The 19971-nt window shown below is 37.6% G+C and overlaps 1 protein-coding gene across 1 annotated transcript in view; it reads right to left on the minus strand.

Moving 5' to 3' along the window:
- The window catches only part of SVEP1 (sushi, von Willebrand factor type A, EGF and pentraxin domain containing 1), a 166670-nt gene that overhangs the window by 9693 nt on the left and 137006 nt on the right, over window positions 1-19971 (minus strand). Inside the window, exons 39-45 of the mRNA XM_046663234.1 lie at window positions 18236-18461; window positions 17161-17316; window positions 11517-11580; window positions 8257-8430; window positions 6880-7056; window positions 3341-3511; window positions 1692-1787 (exon numbers count right to left, since the gene is read on the minus strand). Coding sequence (XP_046519190.1) covers window positions 1692-1787; window positions 3341-3511; window positions 6880-7056; window positions 8257-8430; window positions 11517-11580; window positions 17161-17316; window positions 18236-18461 — 1064 coding nt within the window. The remainder of the gene's footprint in view (window positions 1-1691; window positions 1788-3340; window positions 3512-6879; window positions 7057-8256; window positions 8431-11516; window positions 11581-17160; window positions 17317-18235; window positions 18462-19971) is intronic.

Consider the following 19971-nt stretch of genomic DNA (forward strand, 5'->3'; position numbering starts at 1 on the left):
GTTTGGCTGCCTCAAGGCTCTCTTCTTGCCTTGAATTAAATGTGAGAATGGGAGTCGGATGGGCTATCCTGTAGGCTCGTGTTGGCAACGCATTAGTATTAATGGGACAACTCACCCTTCATTTCCTTGGAGCTGAGGCCTGATGCTGTCTGAATCAGGCCTCCCCTATGACCTTGATGGCAATCATTCCTCCTACTAGAATCTCTGAGATCTTTAAAGAAGCATAGTGTGTTTAAAAAGAGTGAGATTGTCTTTTGGCTTGCTACTCAAAGTGCAGTTCTCGACCCAAAAGCATTGTCGTCATCTAGGAGTTGGCTAGAAATATAGACTCTCAGGTCCCAACCCAGATCTACTGAATCAACATTTGCATTTAGCACCATCTCCCAGATGGTCTGTATGCACATGAAAGCTTGGGAAGCCTTGGTCTAACACAGGAAGGCAGGCATATGCTCAGCCAGCTAAGCCAGGCCTGTTGTTGGGGTCCCCGAGTCTTCACACTCTCAGCATTAGAGCAGGACGAAAATGGGAGCCCAAGTGGGAAGGAATAATTAGGGAGAAGAGGAAGGAAAAATGCAATTTTTCTTCTTTCTTAATCACTGTGAGAATGCTTGCTTTGGTAATAGCAGCCAAAATTTATTTCCATCTTATATTTTCCTTTCTAGATTAGTTGAAGCAGAGTCATGAGCCACATAACAACATTTCGGTCAAAGAGGACCTGCATATACGATGGTATATGCCCATATACTGTCCCATAAGTCCCATAAGATTAGTACCATATAGCCTAGGTGTGTAATAGGCTATATCGTCTAGGTTTGTGTAAGTACACTCTATGATGTTTGCACAACAAAGAAATCACCAAATGATGCATTTCTCAGAATGCATTCCTGTCGTTAAGTGATGCATGACTGTAGTTAGACTTTAAAAAGTTTGAGAATCTCTTATAAAATGTCTGGCCTTAGAAAAAACTGATATAGACCAATGGCCATCACATTAATGATTCGATGTGGTTTACATACACCACTCCCAACGAAACATGAAATTATTCTATTCTCATAAATATTTGTTAAGATATTGAAACAAAGTGTAGCTGAGACATTTAAAAAGAATTTAAAACACTTATTTATTTAGTTACTTTCTCCTGAAGTTCAAATTCAAATGTATTTTTGTGAGAATCAAAATTCTATATTAATTTGCCAAGCATTGTGTCGATATAGGAGGGACAACTTTCCTTATTTTCTTAATTGGAAGAACTACACTTAATGAAAAAGAGTGAATGGTGGGCTGCAAATATTACCTGTAAAGTGCAATGTTATGCAATGCCATGAATTTATACCAACTGCAGCAGTGAGTGGCGTAGTACATAAATGGACTGGAGATAAGGGAAGATGAAGGCTGGGAAATCCTCTATTACAAGCTCCTTCCCAAGAAAAGTCGTGGGAATTTTTGCCAGGAGGTGTGTGAAGATGGCTTTGGATGGATCTTGATAACTGTATTTTCAAGGTCACTGGTATTCTAGATCTTCTGCAACTAACTGACATATTCAGATGGGCCCTGGGTGCTCTGTCTGGTCTGTTACAGTAGTTAAGCAAATGAATTTCTGCCGCCAGTAAAGCCAGTTCCTAGTAACTCCCCTGAGTTGGCAGCTTCCAGGCAAATGATAGGACTCAAAGTAAGATTTAGGACAGACTCACGTTCTTCACAGAGGCGCCCCATCCAGCCGTCTGGACAAGAACAAGCATTTGGGCGTTGGCAGACACCTCCATTCTGACACGGGAATCGACAGACAGCTGGAAAAGAAGCAGGAGGGGTCATAAATCTAGGGAATTTGCGAAGGGTGACTGTCAGAAAATAGGGTTGCTCATTTACATTTCATAATATTTCCTTGTGTCAAGCTTTAAGGAGGAGAAACAAAACTGAATCTCAAGATTCAGTTGGGGATGAACCTGAGGGGCTCAGGAGAGGCATAAACAAGCTTGGGTAGTTCTAAGAACGTGGCTATGGAAGTTTTAGTAATCTGGGGACTCAGGGCAGGAGGGGACAAGACAGTTGATATAAAGATGGTCTCTTTTGATCTACACCAGGGGAAATGTCCCTTCCAGAAGATTTGAAAATGCCCTTCCAAAGGTGGCCTTTGATGGCTGGTAGCTCTTGGGTGCTGCCACTGCGCCTCAGTATGTTAAAACAAACAAGTGTAGAAACAAGCAAACACACAGCCCTCAATGGACTTCTGACTTGAAGTGAAACCTGGGCTATTCCTTGAGGATGCCGCCTCCTCAGCAGCCCTCTCAAGATGGGGTCGCACATTCTCTAACATCCCATGTTTGGCGATCTCATTTCTCATAGTTGCTTCTAGACAATTAATCTCCTTTCTCCTGCAATCACCCTTGCCTCTTTTGAGGCTCATGCGGCTCATTCATTGATTTCCTCAATTCTCTCTGCTCCACAAGTCATTAAAGACTTTGGCCTTTCCACCCCAAATCCAAATCTGACCGTTGTCCACATGGCCATGTGGACAACCCATCCAACAACTTGATTATTCGTTTAGTTCCTTGGTTACGTCTGTCTTGTTCACTAGCATAGTTCCTGACTTTCAGTAAATATTTGTAGAATGAATGGAATAATTATTATGATTGGTAAAAAAAAATCCTATTTTATTAGAAAAGTTTAAGTTTTAGAAGGACATACCAGGAAGCCTCATTATCTACCTCTTTCTATTTTGTAGAATTTTAAGCACAGAACTGTTTTCTCCCCCCAAGATTTTATTGAACACACACACACACAAAATTCATCCTAGGGTTTGCGAGTTCAATCTAGCAAGTGAAGAGACAGCTGTGCTCATGTGAAAATGGAGTTCTTGTCACCAGCCCTGAGTATGGCCAGGGAGACCATGGGGTGGGCTCCTGTTCCCTGAGGCCGTCCAGTACCTCTTATCTCATACGCAGTCCACTGGCTGGGCTGCCCTGTCTATGATGGGGCTCAGGGGTCTGCCCAGGATGGGTGGGTGGAACTGGAATCTGTGATGAAACACTTGAGTGTCCAGGAGGTGTCCTCATGGCCCAGACATGACATAGCTCTCCTTAGCAGCCGGAGAACACGCCCCAGATTTGGAGAGGACACTTGCCCAAGGAGCCATGATTGACTCAGGAAGGGGTTGAGTACTGGCCAGAGTTCTGTGTGCAAGCTTTCAAAACTCAAACGCATAAAGTTTATGAAAATGACACAGATGTTAAAAGAAAATTTAAGGCTAAGGAAAAATAAAATAGCATGCATACAGTTGTTGACTTCCATATATATTTCCCTACAGCTTCACTAAGAAAGAACCATTCAAATATTTCCTTACCTCTGCAAATAGGAGGTGATGTCCAGGTTCCATTCTCTAGGCAAACACTCCTTAGGGAACCCTCCAACATGTATCCACTGTAACACGAGTAAGTGATCATGTCCCCATACTGATAATGCACACCTCGAGCAATCGCATTTTCTACGTGAGTTGGTGGACCACATGAGATTTCTACAGGAAAACAAAAGAATAATTTAGCCTATGCTACCAACCCAGCCAGTGGATGTCTCATCTCTAAGACTGAATTAGTTTAAAGAGCAAGATAAATACATAAAGATAACCTTTTCACCTATATAATATCTAAATGATACTGGCAACTAAAAGCATAATCTGCTGCTGTCTAGAAAAATTAGACGTGCAAGATCAAAGGTTTTGTCTCCTGATTCAAATGTTGAAGGTGAGCTATTTTATACTCAAGGCAAGAAGTCTGTAGGAGATCAAGAATGAGCTCTGGTATCTTGCCAGAGAGGTGGCTGTAAGGGAAGTTCAATGCAGCATGCTTATCAAATGAGGAGAAGCATGGGGGTTATTTGCAGTTTATGTTTCTAGAGTAGAGATCATTAACTGCAGTCCTGCATATTCCATCACGGCTGTTTTATCAGTGCCTAGAACAGTGCCTGGCATGCAATGGGCTCTTGATACATATTTGAAAAACGAGTAAATGAATGAATATTGTTTCTAGCCTATAGATACTCAATTTACACACCTAGATGAGGTTTAGGGAATTCAGGGTTTCACATTAATTTCCCTCTTTTCAAGGCTGTAAAGCAATGACTTTCTACTTTGGAATGTGTGAGACTGACTGATAATCATCTCTTTTGAAAGTGACATATACTGTATATTTTAACAAAATTTTTATAACTAATTTGCTTCCAGAACTTTAGGAGAAGCCTTGAGATAACTAGAGTTATTCTGAGGCTCACAACACAAGGACTGGATTGGAGTCAGGACTCAGCAGTATCCAGTTTGTACAAGCCTAACTTTTGGATGAATCTTCATGAACTGACTTCTAAAAGGTCACTTAGTGGTCATAATACTATTTAAAATTTTTCACAGGGGATGATCAATTTGTATCATCTTTTCAAATTTTCTTCAAAGGTGGATAAAATATTAATTCAATTAATCAATATTAATAAATTAAAACATCAATTCAAGTTGGATATCAAAGACGCATTGATTGTCTTGTGTTATCAGAAACTGGGAAGAAATAAATGAGAAAATACTATCCCTTTGCTCAGGCAAAAAGGGAAAGATAGACAAAGAATATTGTAAAACAACTTAAAAAGAGCTGTATTAGAGCCCTGGATACCATCCTGTAGAAAAATTAAGTAACTTGAATTAGTTAAATTGAACATAAATTACTAATGTAATGTATTACTATTACTAAATTGAATGTAACTAATTATGGTTAGGACTGTCAGGGTATGAATTGCAGTGAAAGTGGCATTTGGACCAGGGTATAAAGCTTGAATGGATCAGAGGGAAAGAGTTTCTAGGTTGGGGGAACAGAATGTAGAAAGACCATGGAGAGCTGATGGTTGGTTTATAGAAGTGGTTATCAAAGCATGGATTTCAAACCACTGATCTGGGAATCACCTTATTAAAAATGCAGATTTCTGGGGTTTCTAGCTTATAAGTCTGCATTTAACATACTCTCCCTGCGTCATTCTCAGGCACACTAAATTTTAATCATTGATTTGCAGGCAAACATATCAGGATGAGGTGAAAAGAATGAGGGAAGTGGCTGCTCTGGTTCCTCAGGCAAGATATTTGTTCTAAGCCAAACACTTCCTGTCTAATAGAAAATACAAAAGAGGCATTGAGGAAAACAAACAATAGTGGGAACTGCTTCTCTCCTCTCCAAGGCAACTGCTGATCCTCTTAAGAATATCGAGGAATAATTAAGCACGCACTGAAGGAGCGTTTGTAGTAAGAGCATGTCTGTCTCTTCTTGCTCTTTCTTCAGAGCCCTGAGTGGCGTCTCAAGGGACCAAGGCCAATGTGAGGAATCAGGCCACTTGGGCTGCTTGAGTTCAGGCTGGCGGCTTTAAACCAGCCTAGAGGCTCAAAGCTGATACATTCTTAGTTCTCCTCATTTCCCTAGAGGTAGATTTCATAAGGATCGGGGACCCAAATCCCAGCTAAAATTACAGTACACACTTTCCTGGAGTAAAATAAAAATCCTAATGCTACAGTAGGCTGCTAGTTGAAAATTCAGGGACTTGGTGTATCTCTTCTTGTGAGGAGATATTGCTATTATACATCAATTCATTTATTCTTCAAAACAAACTGACAATATAGATATTATTGGCGCTACTAACACATGAGAGCTCTAAGGTTCAGAGAAGTTAGGGCACTAGCATATGTTCAGAGTTAGAAAGTTTTGAAGATAGAATTCAAATCCAGGTCTGCTCTGATTCCAGAATCCCCCTGGTCTTCATATGCACATTTCTTATCTCACTACTTGGAAAGCAAGTGAAGGCCATTGTAGGCAGACTTGATTCTTACACTATGTAGCTCTGTGCCTTGCATCTGGCTAGACTCAATGAATATTTGTTCACTGATTGCTGTAGAGGGAGTATCTTGGATTACAAGGAAGCCTGGAGGGCAGGATGTTGGGCAGGGGAGATGTTTTAAGTGCAGAAAGTGTGCGTTAAGAGACGTCAAGTGGGGTGAGCCCTGTGGCCCAGTGGTTAAGTTCCCATGCTCCTCTTCGGCTGCCCGGGGTCCGCAGGTTCGCATACTGGGTGCGGACCTAGCACTGCTCATCAAGCCATGCTGAGGCGGGGTCCCGTACAGCAGAACTAGAAGGACCTACAACTAGAATATACAACTATGTGCTTGGTGGCTCTGGGGAGAAGGAAGAAGAAGGAGGAGAAGAAGAAGAAGAAAAAAGAGATGTCAAGAGTTATCACAAGGCAGCAAGAGATGCTGTCAGATCACATGTTGTGTATCAACAGGGTGCTAGCCCAGAGCTTCTCAAATTGTGGTTCCAGGACCAGCAGTATCGATCGCCATCAGCAACACCTAGGAACTTGTTAGAAATGCTAATTCTCAGGCCTTACCTGAGCCCTCCAGTCTGACGGAATCAGAAACTCTGGGGATGGGGCTCAGCATGTGTTTTTAACAAGCCCTCTGGGTAGTTCTGATGCAGGCTCAAGTTTAAGAACCACTGTGAATAATTTTTTATTGCCTCCATAGCCTATTAAAGGATAGTTTATGGACTCTGACAATGTGGAGAAAAAATGCGTATTTTAGGTTTAATATCTTGCTTGCTCTTAGAAGAGCACATTTTGAAAATCTGTTCAGTGAATCTTGGTCAGGTAGGTTTCAGCCTACTTCTGGAAGATTTTTTTCTTTTTATGTTTGGAATTCAAAGGTCTTTTTTTGAATTTTTACAATTATCAACACACAAGCTGATACGCATGATAAGGCAGAGATGTAAACATCTATAACTAAGTTCCATTAAAAATAATCTCACAAGGATGAGAAAACATTCTGCACCAATGAAATTAACTCGATTCCACCGGCTGACTTACTTTCACATTTGGCACTTGTCTGAGTCCACGTCTCATCAGGGTTGCAGGTAATGATGCCTTGGCCCTGGAGTAGAAAGCCTTCCCTACACTTGATCGACACGTTCTGATCAACATAAAACTCCTTTTCAGAAAGCAGAGCGTTCTCGGGGATCACAAAAGGGACAGGGCATGGATTTGCTGTTAAAAAGAGAAGAAAATGCTTACCGATATTTTCCCTCTTTTCTTAATTTCTTTCTTTGAAGGCAGAGTATGAGCCCTGTAGGAGCTGGGTTCTCAGGGACGGTAATATGAGGCTTAAAAATATAGATCTTCAGACATTAAACGCAGACTTGCTTTGCATTCACATGAAATTATTTGTAAGGATAAAATTAGACAAGATCTGAAAACCCTAATGCATGGTCCTTAACCTCCTGGGTGGCAAATTAAATTGTTGTCTGAAGTTATGGCTCACAACATTATTTTAGATTGTTTTTGATCAGCATTGGGGAAACAAAAGGTATGCTAGAAATCAAGAGTTTGTCAAACATTCCCTTAATATTTGAAAATATTAAGAACATAGAGAAAGTGCTTCTTACTGTCGCTTCACTTTCTTTTACTGAAGTCCTTCAGTAGGATGACCCAGAAGGTCATCAGACATTTCTAAGTGAGTTGAATACGACTTCAGACCCACATTCCTATAAACAGGCTATTAGAACTTAAATTGTTGAGTTTGCCAGGCTTATTGATAAAAATTGATTCATTTTTGAAGGAAAAACAGGAAATGATGATAGTGCAAGGATTTCTTGCTGCAAGCGTGTGACACACATATCAACACCTATTTCTAGCAGTTTCAAGTTTTCTGATTTTCAATGGGCGCTAATCAATCTTGAGTGAGGTAGGCGTCTGATGAATTCTAAAGGCTCAGTTACTGCCTTATGACACGTACTTTGCACAGTAACCAGAGCTCTCTCAATTTATACCTTGTCTGTGAATGTTTTCAGTCCAGTGGTTATAACTAATTATCTTTATTTACTATACTTATATATACTTTATTAATATCACACATTAAACATATTTTCTTTCTTCACCCCTTTCATATCCCCAATCAAATCCATTATACATTTACACCAAAAGGTTTTCATTAAGTCACATTTCCTCTTAGTACCTTGGACTTGCAATCATCCAAGGAATCTGATAAAAGCCGATTCTCAGACAGGATATTTTAGATAACACAAGTAGATTTTTAAAACACCCCATAGTATTTGGTCTGGATATGCACAGATCGCTTCCTCAGGGCCAAGCACACTGATCAGTGGAGTTTTCTCTATGTTTTAGACATTTGGGAAACAAATCATGGAACTGAGTCTGATTAAAACCTCTCCTAAAGTCAACACACACGTTTGCAGAGAGGAACTGGCTGGCTCCAAGTTCCATTTTCAGTGCAGTACGCCTCAGGAGCGCCTTCAAGGCTGTAGCCTCGGCTGCAGGAATACACCACGCTGGGTCCTGCGGTAGTGTTTTCGATTTCCGCTTTCCCGTTCAGAAACCCAAGTGGAGATTCACACTTGCTCTCTAAAAAGAAAAATAAAAGCCTCATATTAAATGCTTCTCCCAATCCTCTTTCCTTCTTCTGCTACAATTGCTAAAGGTACTCAAGGCATCATAGAAAATATTACAGCCTACTCATGTGTGAGGCACAATGATACCCATTGAAGGAGAAAAAAAATCCCAGCATGCCGAGTTTTGGATTAAGACAAGCAGACAATTAAACATTAGTATTTTGCCTTATTGACTCTAGCTGTCTTTATGTATGTTGCCACCTTTCGTTGTTAATAATGCTGGGGGTATGGATGAGCAGGTGGGTAAAATAAAGGAATTTTCATTTGTTAAGTTGCTACCATGGCCAAGAACTTTCCAGACATTATCAAATTTATTTCTTACAACTAGAGTTGGCCAGATAAAATACAGAATGTCCAGTTAAACTACAGTAGCAGATAAACAACAAATAAACTTTCAGAATAAATATGGCCCAGATATTGCATGGGGCACATTTATATTAAAAATTATTTTTAATCTGAAATTTAAATTTAACTGGGTATTCTTTTTTTGGTTTGTCTTTTGGTTAAATCTAGTCACCTTACAACAATTCTGAGATTATCTCATATCACAGTTGAAGGAAAGTGAGGCTAAGAGAGGTTAAATGATTTGGTCAAGGTCATATTGCTTGTAAGGAGAGATTAAAGATAAAATTATTGGATGGTAAAATATAATAGGAAAATATAAAGGACAGGAAACCACGAACCTGGGGGCAAATTCAGATAAAGGACACATTATATGGTCTAGGGGTATACAGACCCCATAAACTGATGGGTAATTTTAGTGTAATTATAAAGAATGATTTTGCACCAGTGAGAAATGTTATTCATAGGAATGTGCTAGGAGGAAAGCAGGATCACCCTTTCAAAAATCATAAAAGAGTGAGTATGTCTTAATTTTATGATGTTTGTGTGGGTAGAGAAGGCAGTTCAGACCACTGATCCTCAACTTTGGCTGCACATTAGAGTCCCTGGGAAGCTCTTACGCTTAGGGCCCTATCGCAGACCAAATGTATCAGAATCTCTGTGTTGTGGACTTAGCTTTTGGCGTTTTCTTAAAAGCTCCCCAAATGATTCTAATGCTCACTCAGAGTTGAGAGCCACTGGATTAGATGCTAACTGACTTCTTTGGGCTTCTTTCAGTCTGGTGAGTATCACATGTCTTAGGACCATGGTTCTTAACCTTGGCTGTAACTTGCAATCACCTGAAAGTTTGAAAAATGAATTGATGTGGGGTCCCCACCTTCAGAGATTCTGACTTAACCGATATAGGGTTCAGATTGGGCAAGAGATTTTTCAGAGTTCCCCAGGATATTCCAATGTGTGGAAGACTGAAAACCATAGGGTTGAGGCACTGCTTCTCAAACTGTAATGGGCATAGGAATCATCTAGTGATCTTGTTAAAATGCAAATTTGATTCAGTAGGATTGGGGTGTGGCCTGAGACTCTGCATTCCTAACAAGATCCCAGGTACTACTGATGCTGCTGGTCTACGGGCCACTTTGAGAAGCACGGGTCGAGGGAATCCTCCTGACTTGAACAGGCTTCCTTGAAATCTGATTGATACAGATATTGATATATTTAATAATTTAGTAAATTATATAAGGATTGTATAAATCAGGCTGCTCAGTATGAGCACTTCCCCCCCCCCAGAAATATCTGTATTATTTTACGCCTAGGAAAAAAGCACATAATAAAATATATCAAAATATCAACAGTTTTTATCCCTGAGTGGTGGGATTAAGACTATTATTTTCTTTCTTGCGTATTGGTGTTTTCTAATTTTCTGCAAAGAACTTGTATTACACATTTAATAATTTAGAAGGAAAAGAAAAGCACAGAGAATAGCAGAATTCATATAGAGCTTTTTATTTCTATTTTGCATTGCAGAGATAGGAATATACAAACCACTGTCATTGGAGTTTGAATTAAATCTGCCACAAAGCTGAAACAATCCAGACATGTTTCCTCTTCATTCCCCACTCCCCTCTCCTGCACACACATTCACACACTTTTTGTTCATGAACAGCTGAGATAAAAAATGCTATTATCAGGAAACCTCAGTGATGCCTTTCTGTGACTTGAGAGGTTACTCAATATGTTTTTCTATATAATATTTATATAGGTTTTTGAGAACTAAAAACACCCACATTCTCCATTGGAGTTTCAGCTATATAACATTCCTTAAAAGACATAAGATTCCTGTGCACACAAAAGCTGCTCGTTAATCTACCCCAGAAGATATGGTTGAAACAACAGTGAACGAAGCTTCAAGTACATCAAGTCTCAGGGCCAGCTCGCCCGTGAACTTAATTTATGATATTGGGCAAGTCACTCACTTCACCTCTCCTGGTCCCTATTTACTCATTTGTCAATCAAAGGGGCTGGACTATATCATCTAAGGGGCCCCTTCCAGTTTGAAAATTTAATGGCTCCCCCAGGAATATTAAGAGAATAAGAAAATTTAAAAGCTTGCCACTTTGATTGGTTTGTAACTATTCTAACTAAATACATTGTCTTTTGACAGAGGAATCACATGGACCATATGTTGGGAATAAAGTCATGTGTGTTAATCTACATCTTGCTAAATCAACTTGGCTGTTATAAAATGAGTTAATGCAAAACTCCACAAAAAATGTGAGCATTCATTTATTTGACAGATGTGCCAATATCACTTTAAGATGATGTCAGTATTAGCTAGTACTGTCACCAAAAAGCAACAGCTCTAAGCCTTCTAATTTATAATTATTTGAGGGAAAAGGAACCCCACGAAAAAGAAGGCAAATAAACTCAATAATTAACCAGCTTCTAAACAAAATGCTTGCAATTCCCGGGTCAGTAATCTTATGCTCTACTCCAATTTAATCATTAATCTCTACTACAGTTTTTGACCCTTTTATTGGTTTGGTGCCCTTGAGCAAAAACCCATTAAAGGGTCTCATGCAGTTTATGGAGTCAATTTTTTTTTTAATTACAAACCGGACTTCTAAAGAAAATGGGCTTATACTGTTATTTTGTGTCCTCAGCATCATTTTGGGGACTGCTAAGTGCCACTTAACTTACTTTTGCACGTGGCTACCCCTCCACTCCACTGGCTGTTCTCCTGACAGGTGCGTTCTCCGTTTCCCTGTGAATCAACGAAGAAAGGTCATTGACAGGATCTTAACTATAATGAAAAGATAATAAGGGAATGCAAAGTCATCTCAGCTATGAACTTGAATCTCTCAGCACTAGAATGCTAAATAAATTCACTAAATAAATATAGTTTAAGGGGTAGCTTTACACTTTCAAAAATGTTTCATCAAATTACTTCAAAATTTACACTCTGGCTAATTAGTGTAATGAAGGTACAAATTTTGTTTCACTTTCTATTTAAATGACAACTAATTATAACCAATAGCAAAGAATGATGAAGAACATGTTTGAAACGTCAGAAGTATATTTGCTTGGTATATTTTGAATTGAATTTATTTTTCAATACCTGAGGGGTACAGCGAAGAATATGAATTGTTTTTTCTACACTCGCGAACAAGAAACATGTCAAGATAGCTCATTGGTATGAAGATGGAATGTTTTGACAATGCAACATATCCATTAAAAATAAACTTCCCTAATAAGAGCCAGAGCATGTAAAATTTTAAATATTTTGGGTAAAAATCTTTCTAAAATTTACTTCCCTGTCTTCTGAAATAGAGTAAAATGCATATAACTTACTTGAAAAATTATTTATAATTATTATTTTGAATATACTTTTTGTATATTTTTAAATATCCCACAGCTCTTGGCAGCTCTATATATAGGCTGTTTGCCCCCTACAGTTATCACAGGCTTACATAGACTAAGACTATTGTTCTTGGATTTTTGGACATGATTTTTTACGCGTCCTTGCTTCCTCCTTCTTTGTTGTTCATCTTTTACTATAATCATCAGTGTTCTTAAGGATACCCCTTTTCCATGCTTTAAATTCCTAATCTACTATGGAATAATAAGTTAAATTTTATAATATTATGTGTTAAAAAAAGACTAGGTTCTAAGTACTGTTTTAAGAGGCTTGACTCTAAGGCAAATATATGAACTCCAGCACGTGGATTTTGTCACATGTTTTTTCATTGCTCAGAGCCCTTTGGCTATCTTACTGTCTTGAAGCTGTGTTCTAAATTAGAAAGAAGTCTGAAAAGGAGCTATCATCTCTACTTTGTTTTGCTTTTTTTTTTTTGAGGAAAATTAGCCCTGAGCTAACATCTCCTGCCAATCGTCCTATTTTTGCTGAGGGAGATTGGCTCTTAGTGAACATCCGTGTCCATCTTCCTCTGCTTTATATGTGCGATGCCTGCTACAGTGTGGCTTGATAAGTGGTGCATAGGTGGGTACCCGGGATCTGAACTGGCGAACCCCGGGCCGCCAAATCGGAATGTGTGAACAACTGCCGTGCCACCGGGCTGGCCCTTACTTTGGTTTTTATCTGATTTACTGATGTCATCCTTATTGTTCTATTCAAAGGTATTTCTATTCAAAGATCTTCTATTCAAAGGTCTTTAAATGATCAGATTAATTACTGACAAATCTTTACCTGCAAGAATTTCATTGACTTTGATGAAAGGATACCGTCCTGACTTTCAAAAAAATATTCATTCTATAAAATTAAATGTTTCTTAAAAATATGTACTTATTACTTTCTTCTTATTGAAAAAGCAATAAGTGTTCATTATAGAGAGGTTGGAAAATGTAAAAGAAAAACAAAGTTTTCCAGGATTCTTCCTCCAGAGATAAACGCTGTTAACATTTGTTGTACTTTCTATGCTTATATACTTAGGTATGCACAGGAAAATATACTATTCTAGTTTGTGAATTTTTTTTTAATTAATTTCGAGGAAGGATGTGGCAAACCATAAAAGCCAGCTCTCTAACTATTCGGGTTTTCCCAGAGTGGACTATACTCCTATAGTTAATTTTAGTAAATAGTTTAGTACTTTTTCTGTTACTATTTTTTTCTTGTTGCCTTTCCTCTCATGTTTTGAAAGATAAATATTCTGTTTTGACTATGTGAATTTTTATTCCAATAAAAACTCAGATAAATCTATTTTCTATAACTGTTGATGTGAGAAAATCAAATATCATCTCATGGCTCTCTCCTCAGTAAGTTGCAAATTTCATCATGCATTTCCATCTTTCTTTTTCTCTCTCTGTCCCTTTACACATCTTTGGTTTTTCTCTCTTTTTTTTGGGGGGGGGGGGGAAGATTAGCCATGAGCTAACATCCGTGCCCATCTTCCTCCACTGTACATGTGGGATGCCTGCCACAGCCTGATAAGCAGTGTGTAGGTCGTACCTGGGGTCTCAACAAGTGAACCCCAGGCTGCCAAACCGGAACGTGCCAACTTAACTGCTGCACCCCCAGGCCAGCCCCTACACATCTTGTTTTTGGTGAATTAAACTGGAGTTTTAGGTCCAGATTAGCTTTAGGTTACTATGTTTGACATAATGTATCTGCTTAATCAACAATTCGGTTAGACAGCTATATTAAGTTCTCGAATAACAGCAACCACTCTATTTCTCATTAGCAGTGATTTCATAACATGCCTATCTCATTTTTGAGTTCTTTATTTTGATTTATTCCTCAGTTGCCTGTAGGAATTTTTATTTCAAGATTGCATGTGTTGTAAATTTTTTGATATTTAGATGACTCAAAAATGTTGTGTACCTTACATATAAATGAAAACTTATTCATATAGTACAAGAATTTAACATGATTTACATTAGTTGTTCTAATTGCTTTGTCTGATTTTGGTAATAAAAAGAACATTGGAAGTGATGCTAATAACTCCCCTATATTGAACTCAGACAATGGATAAAGGACCAAGCTCACCACTTTTTTTCTCTTATCTCCAGCCCTTGCAGTAACTTCACAAATGTGGTTACTGCATTTCTACTACAGACAGGATGAAACAGGCTCAGAAAGGTTTGGCAGGTTCCCCAACATCTTCCATTCAGCAAGAGGACAGAACCTGTGACAGAGGTCTGACAGGACCAAGTGCCTGCTCTTAACCACTTTCCCAGCCATTGACCTTTGGCATCTGAGGTACTTGTTAAAAATGCAGATTCTTGGCCTAGGAACATACACTCCTTTTTACAACTTCTCAGATGATTCTCAAGCAAGTGGTTCATAAACCACTCTTTGAGAAACACTGGGAAACATCTCAGAGCAGTGGTTCCCAGTCCTGGCTGAACATGAGAATCACCTGGGAGCTTTTAAAAAGCTACTGCTGCCCTAGACTCAACCAACAGAGATACTGAATTAATTAGTCTTGGGTGAGAAACAGGCATTTGCATTTTTTAAAACACTGTCTTGCAGAAAAATTCAAAGACATGAAAAATACAACAGTAGAAAGGACAGTATAACGACTCCCATGCAGCCAACACCCAGATTACACAATTAACTTAAGGCCAACCTTGTTTCACCTAAGGCCCACTCCTTTCCCATGAACCTGCATTATTGTGAAGCAAATCCTAGAAATCAAATTACTTAATATTTACTAAATATTTCAATAGGAATGTCTAAAAGATAGGGGCTCTTAAAAATTATAACCACAATAACATTATCACACCTTAATGATTCCTGAATATTAATGAAATGTTGAGTTAGTGTTCAAATTTCCAATTGTTGCATAAATGTTGTATTTTTATCTTGTTACAGTTCACTTGAATCTGGAACAAAGTAAGGTCCACAGGGTTTATTTATCTCTTATGTACCTCTTTAAATCTACAGATTCCTTCTCAGTTTCCTTCCCTCTTACCCTGTCAATTTATTTGTTTCAGAAACCAGAAAACTGGGTCATTTGTTTTGTAGATATTTCCACACACGGAATTTTGCCGATTACCTCACTATGGTGTCACTTAGTGTGTTCCTTTGCCTCTGATACTGGTTGTTGGCTTTAGAGGCTTGACTAGATTCAAATTCAGTTTTTCTTGTTTTTGGCAAGACTTTTTCATAATGGTGTGTTTTCCCACCAGGAGACACATAATGTCTGGTTGCCTCTATTTTTTCTGACACCAGTAGCCATGATGACAACTTAAATCCATTAATTCTTAAGAGTTGCGAATTCTGAGATTTAAATTCTATCGTTTATTGACTGGAATACTTCTATAAAGGGAAACTTCCTTTCATCTACTATTTGGTTATCCAATCATCCAGTTTCTTCCTCTTTCGTTGTCTGTTTTCAAAATAATGAATTTGTTCTTGAGTATCCTCTAATAGTTACCAACTAATTTTCTTTTAGTATCATTATGAGTCTACTGTCACTCATGACATATTTGATGTGTTTCAGTCCATTAAAGTTATTACTCTTATTGATGCTAAAACGGTCTCATCTTGGCCCTTGGGGGCCTCATCCAGTTGGCCCCTGAGTCTTTTTAACATGTAGCCTTTGCTAGGTTGCCTGCTCTCTCATTTGACAAGCTTTTCAAGGCTAATCTTTTACATTTCTTGTCCCAGACCTGGCATCGCTTATTTCTACAAGTAACTGGACATCAATATATTTTTTAAGTTTCTCTGGTAATTCTAAAATGTGGCTTGGAGCGAGAACAATTGCTATGGCACCTCTCTCAATTTTGTAGTTAGTTAACATTAATTTAAAAAAATTGTAAGTGAATTATCTACTTCCTCAAACTTAATGACCCATCAGTTTGCTATATGTTTACATTTTATAGCACTTTTCTTCTTAATAAATTGCAACACTAGTACTCTCACATGAAGAGCAACTGGGTTTCCAAAACAGAAAAACGCTCCAATTGCAATCAACCATTACATTATTATCCTTCCTTTTTTTTTTTTTTTTTAACTCTTTTAAGCAGTTAAAACAACATCCATATAAGCCTAGTTCCAGCTTTCATGGACCTCTTTATGACAATTCTTTGATTGCATGGTCAGAAAAGAATGGAGTGCACTATACAAATTTAACAGATCACTGGCAATGAATAATTCTGCAAAACGTACATTAAATACCACTACACAAACAAAAACAGCAGAGAAGCGTTTCCTGAAAAACCAGATGACAACGTTATATAACGTAAAACAGGCCTCTTAAATTTCAAGTTTGATGATATGATCATGCTTTCAGCAAAACTGACTGCAGCATTCCCACCAAAGTAATAGGGAGACCGAGGCGCTGCTGATGGAGTTTTAATATTACAAAGCAGGAGTGGTCATGAGACCTAACTTAGTATTTGGTTAGAACTGCGATGAGGAATTTTCAGGCCAGATCTGCCATGTGGGAACCTGGCATCTCAATCAGGAACTTGACAAGGTATTTGAGCCCATTGCTGGAGGCAATCCTAGCTTTGCATACCTAAATCCTTACAGTCACCTCCATACGGTGACAGATGGGCTGCCTTGTTGCAGAGTATGATTAACAGGAGGCAGAAACACAGGTTAAATGGGCAATTGAAGTCACAGTACCAGTCTTATGGTTGGTATACTAATTTCCTCTTCCTTTACCATGGCTTTAATTTTTTTAATTCAAGACTTATTTTGCCTTTTAAGATTATAAATCACCTTAAATATTTATTGTAAAGTGTTAGGATAAGATAATAAAGTATAAAAAAATCTTTTAGAACCAAAATCAGTGAAAGAAATCAGTGCTAATAATGAAAATGTTCCCAAGTAGATCAGAAAAACAAATTAATTCTGGTTAAAAGTTTGTTCACTTACTTCTAATTCATAGCCAGGTTCACACTGATAAATAACTGTGCTTTCAAAAGTGTATTCACTGCCAACCACAAATCCATGCTCTGGACTTTCAGGTTTCCCACAAGAAACTGGACTGCAGGATTCGTCAGAAAATGGTGGCTCCCAGGTGCCATCAGGCTAAATAACAAATAACAAATTATGTTACATTTAGGAGTTAATATGTATGAATGAAGAAGTTTGCAAATACTGATTGTATGGCAGAATAATCTCCGAAAAAATAATCAAGAAGATCTAGAATTTGGTCTTTCTGCTACTTTTTATCTGCAGCCTTAAAAAACACGTTATTTATTAGACGGCCTTAATGGTCATCTCTAAACAATTTTAGACACTTTTTAAACACAAAAACCAAGCTTTTTGTTACTAATAGAATCCATTAAAAAAATCAAGGACTCCAAGAAATATGTTTTCATTATGATGGATGAGGACTGGATGGTTGGTACAAATATTTCATGACATACCAACGCACCCATATATTTCACATAATTCTACAGTTTAATTTAATGTTTATGAGAAATAGCAACTTATAGGCATACCACTCAAAGTTTAAAAACTTGCCTTCGTTTTCTCCATTCCAACATGAATACTTGAAAACATTCTAGTATGTATTTTGGAGCGGGTCATGTACTTAAAAAAATATATATATACTTATATATATATACACACACACACTCTTTTGAGCATCTATGCGTGGACCATATGACTTATGCCTAATTTGTCATGAATATCTTGTTATAGATATTTTAACATTTTATCTAATGAATATCTTGTTATAGATATTTTAACATTTTATCTAAATGTTTTTTCACCTACTCTTGGCACTTTCTTAGTTTAAAAATGGGAATATTGGAAAGAAAGATATATTTGATTATATTTCTACCAAAAAACTTCTCAAATCCTTTGATATGATTGGAAACTTGAGGCATTTTTTCTTTTCAGGACAGCAAGATACTGCTTGTGTGGGGACATATACATTTATATATATAATACATATAAATGAATTATACTTACACATTCTAATTAAGATAGGGAGTCTTACCTGACATGTTGATGTGTTAACCCCCTCATTGGTATACCCTTCTGCACATGACACAGAAACTTGCTTATTCACACTGAAATCATCCCCATGAATGAGTAGATGTGTTATGTTTGCTGGCAGAGGACATTTTCTGGGACTGCAGGAGATTGTCTCAGGGAACCAAAGACCATCTTTCTGACAGGTGAATGTATCTATATCTGTATCCATCATATAACCCTCCAGACACCTGCAATGGAAAAGCCAAAATGAGCGCCTTAAAGTGAGTACAATATTATTGATGATCTGTTCTTGGATTTAAGAAGCTGTTAAAACGCTCAGTAGACACTTTATGTGATATATAAAATGGATTCAAACATCAGGTAGATGGCATTGCCATGCCAAAACACCAACACAGCAATGATAACCAGATCGATCTTTAGTTATCCACATTAAGGATTAGCCAAGACAAGTTGCTTTAAATGTTGTTGATATTATTTACCTTCATTGTGGATAATATCACTATTGAATTCATTTATTCTAAAAACAGATGACAGTTCAAGAAATTCTAGACAAAGTCATAAAAAGACTTAGATACCAGTAAGAATATAACACAATTAATATTTATTGGGTATGTACTTTGTGCCAAACACTGTTCTAGGCCTTTGAAATAGGGTATTTCTTTTAATCCTAATTATTAGCTATTATCATGTAACAGTAGCATGGGTGTTCAAACTCAAGTTCAATCTGGCTCTAAAACTCTCTGTGATTTTTAAATTTGCATTTATTTGCTCAGCAAATATTTACATAGCACTTATTAAATTCCAGTCACGGTTCTAAGTGCTCTACAAATGTTAACTCATTAAATTCTCATGTGAACCCTATGAGTAGGTACTATTATTACCTTTATTCCCATTTGCAGATAATGAAACCGACATCAAAGAGATTAAATAATTTCCCCAAGAAGTGACAGCTGAGATTCCTACCTAGGGAATATGGCTCTAGAATCCAGCTTTTGCCACCATACTACACTGCCTTTTTAATTAAGCCACTTAATTAACTAACATTTATTAGGTGGACATATTTTTTAATTTCACAAATTATAGACTAGGTAGAAGTCCCAGGTTTTGCAAGCTTGGAATGATCTGTTTATCTGCTATTAAGTGAAGATCTGAAAGAAGAAGTAATCAACAGACAATAAGGAATAACAAACAGAGAAGTCTTGAGAAGCAGGCGATACGTGACTTCTCAGGATATCTGACACACCAACATCCACATAAAAACTTGAAAATGCATATCAAAAGCAAGGAATCATTTTTGTTTTTCTTCTCAGCGCATGAGCCACTACTCTTTAGCTTTCTTATTGACAATCTTCCCCCGGGTTTACTTCTTATGGCAATTAAGAGAAAATGAAAGTAGGATTAAAATGCCCACAACAGACATGCTTAAGAAGAGTTGTTGAATTATTAATAAACTCTAAGAAGCCAACCTGTGAAGGATAACCCATAATTCCCCTGGAGATGTTAATAAAATCTAAATTGACTTAGAGAGTTGAGATATCTTTGAACATTTCAGGGATTTATTCCAACAAAAACTTAATTTAAAAATTAATTCCATTATTTTCTCATCCTTTTAAATAATACATTTTACATAGAAAAGTTTTCCAGCAAAAATCACCTTTGTGCATTAAATGCTTAGTTTGTTCAGATAGCATAGGTTGGAAGTCCCCTTAAGAATATCACCCTATTTTTATTGATCAA

The sequence above is a fragment of the Equus quagga genome, chromosome 1, assembly GCF_021613505.1.
Source record: "Equus quagga isolate Etosha38 chromosome 1, UCLA_HA_Equagga_1.0, whole genome shotgun sequence".
NCBI lineage: Eukaryota > Metazoa > Chordata > Mammalia > Perissodactyla > Equidae > Equus > Equus quagga.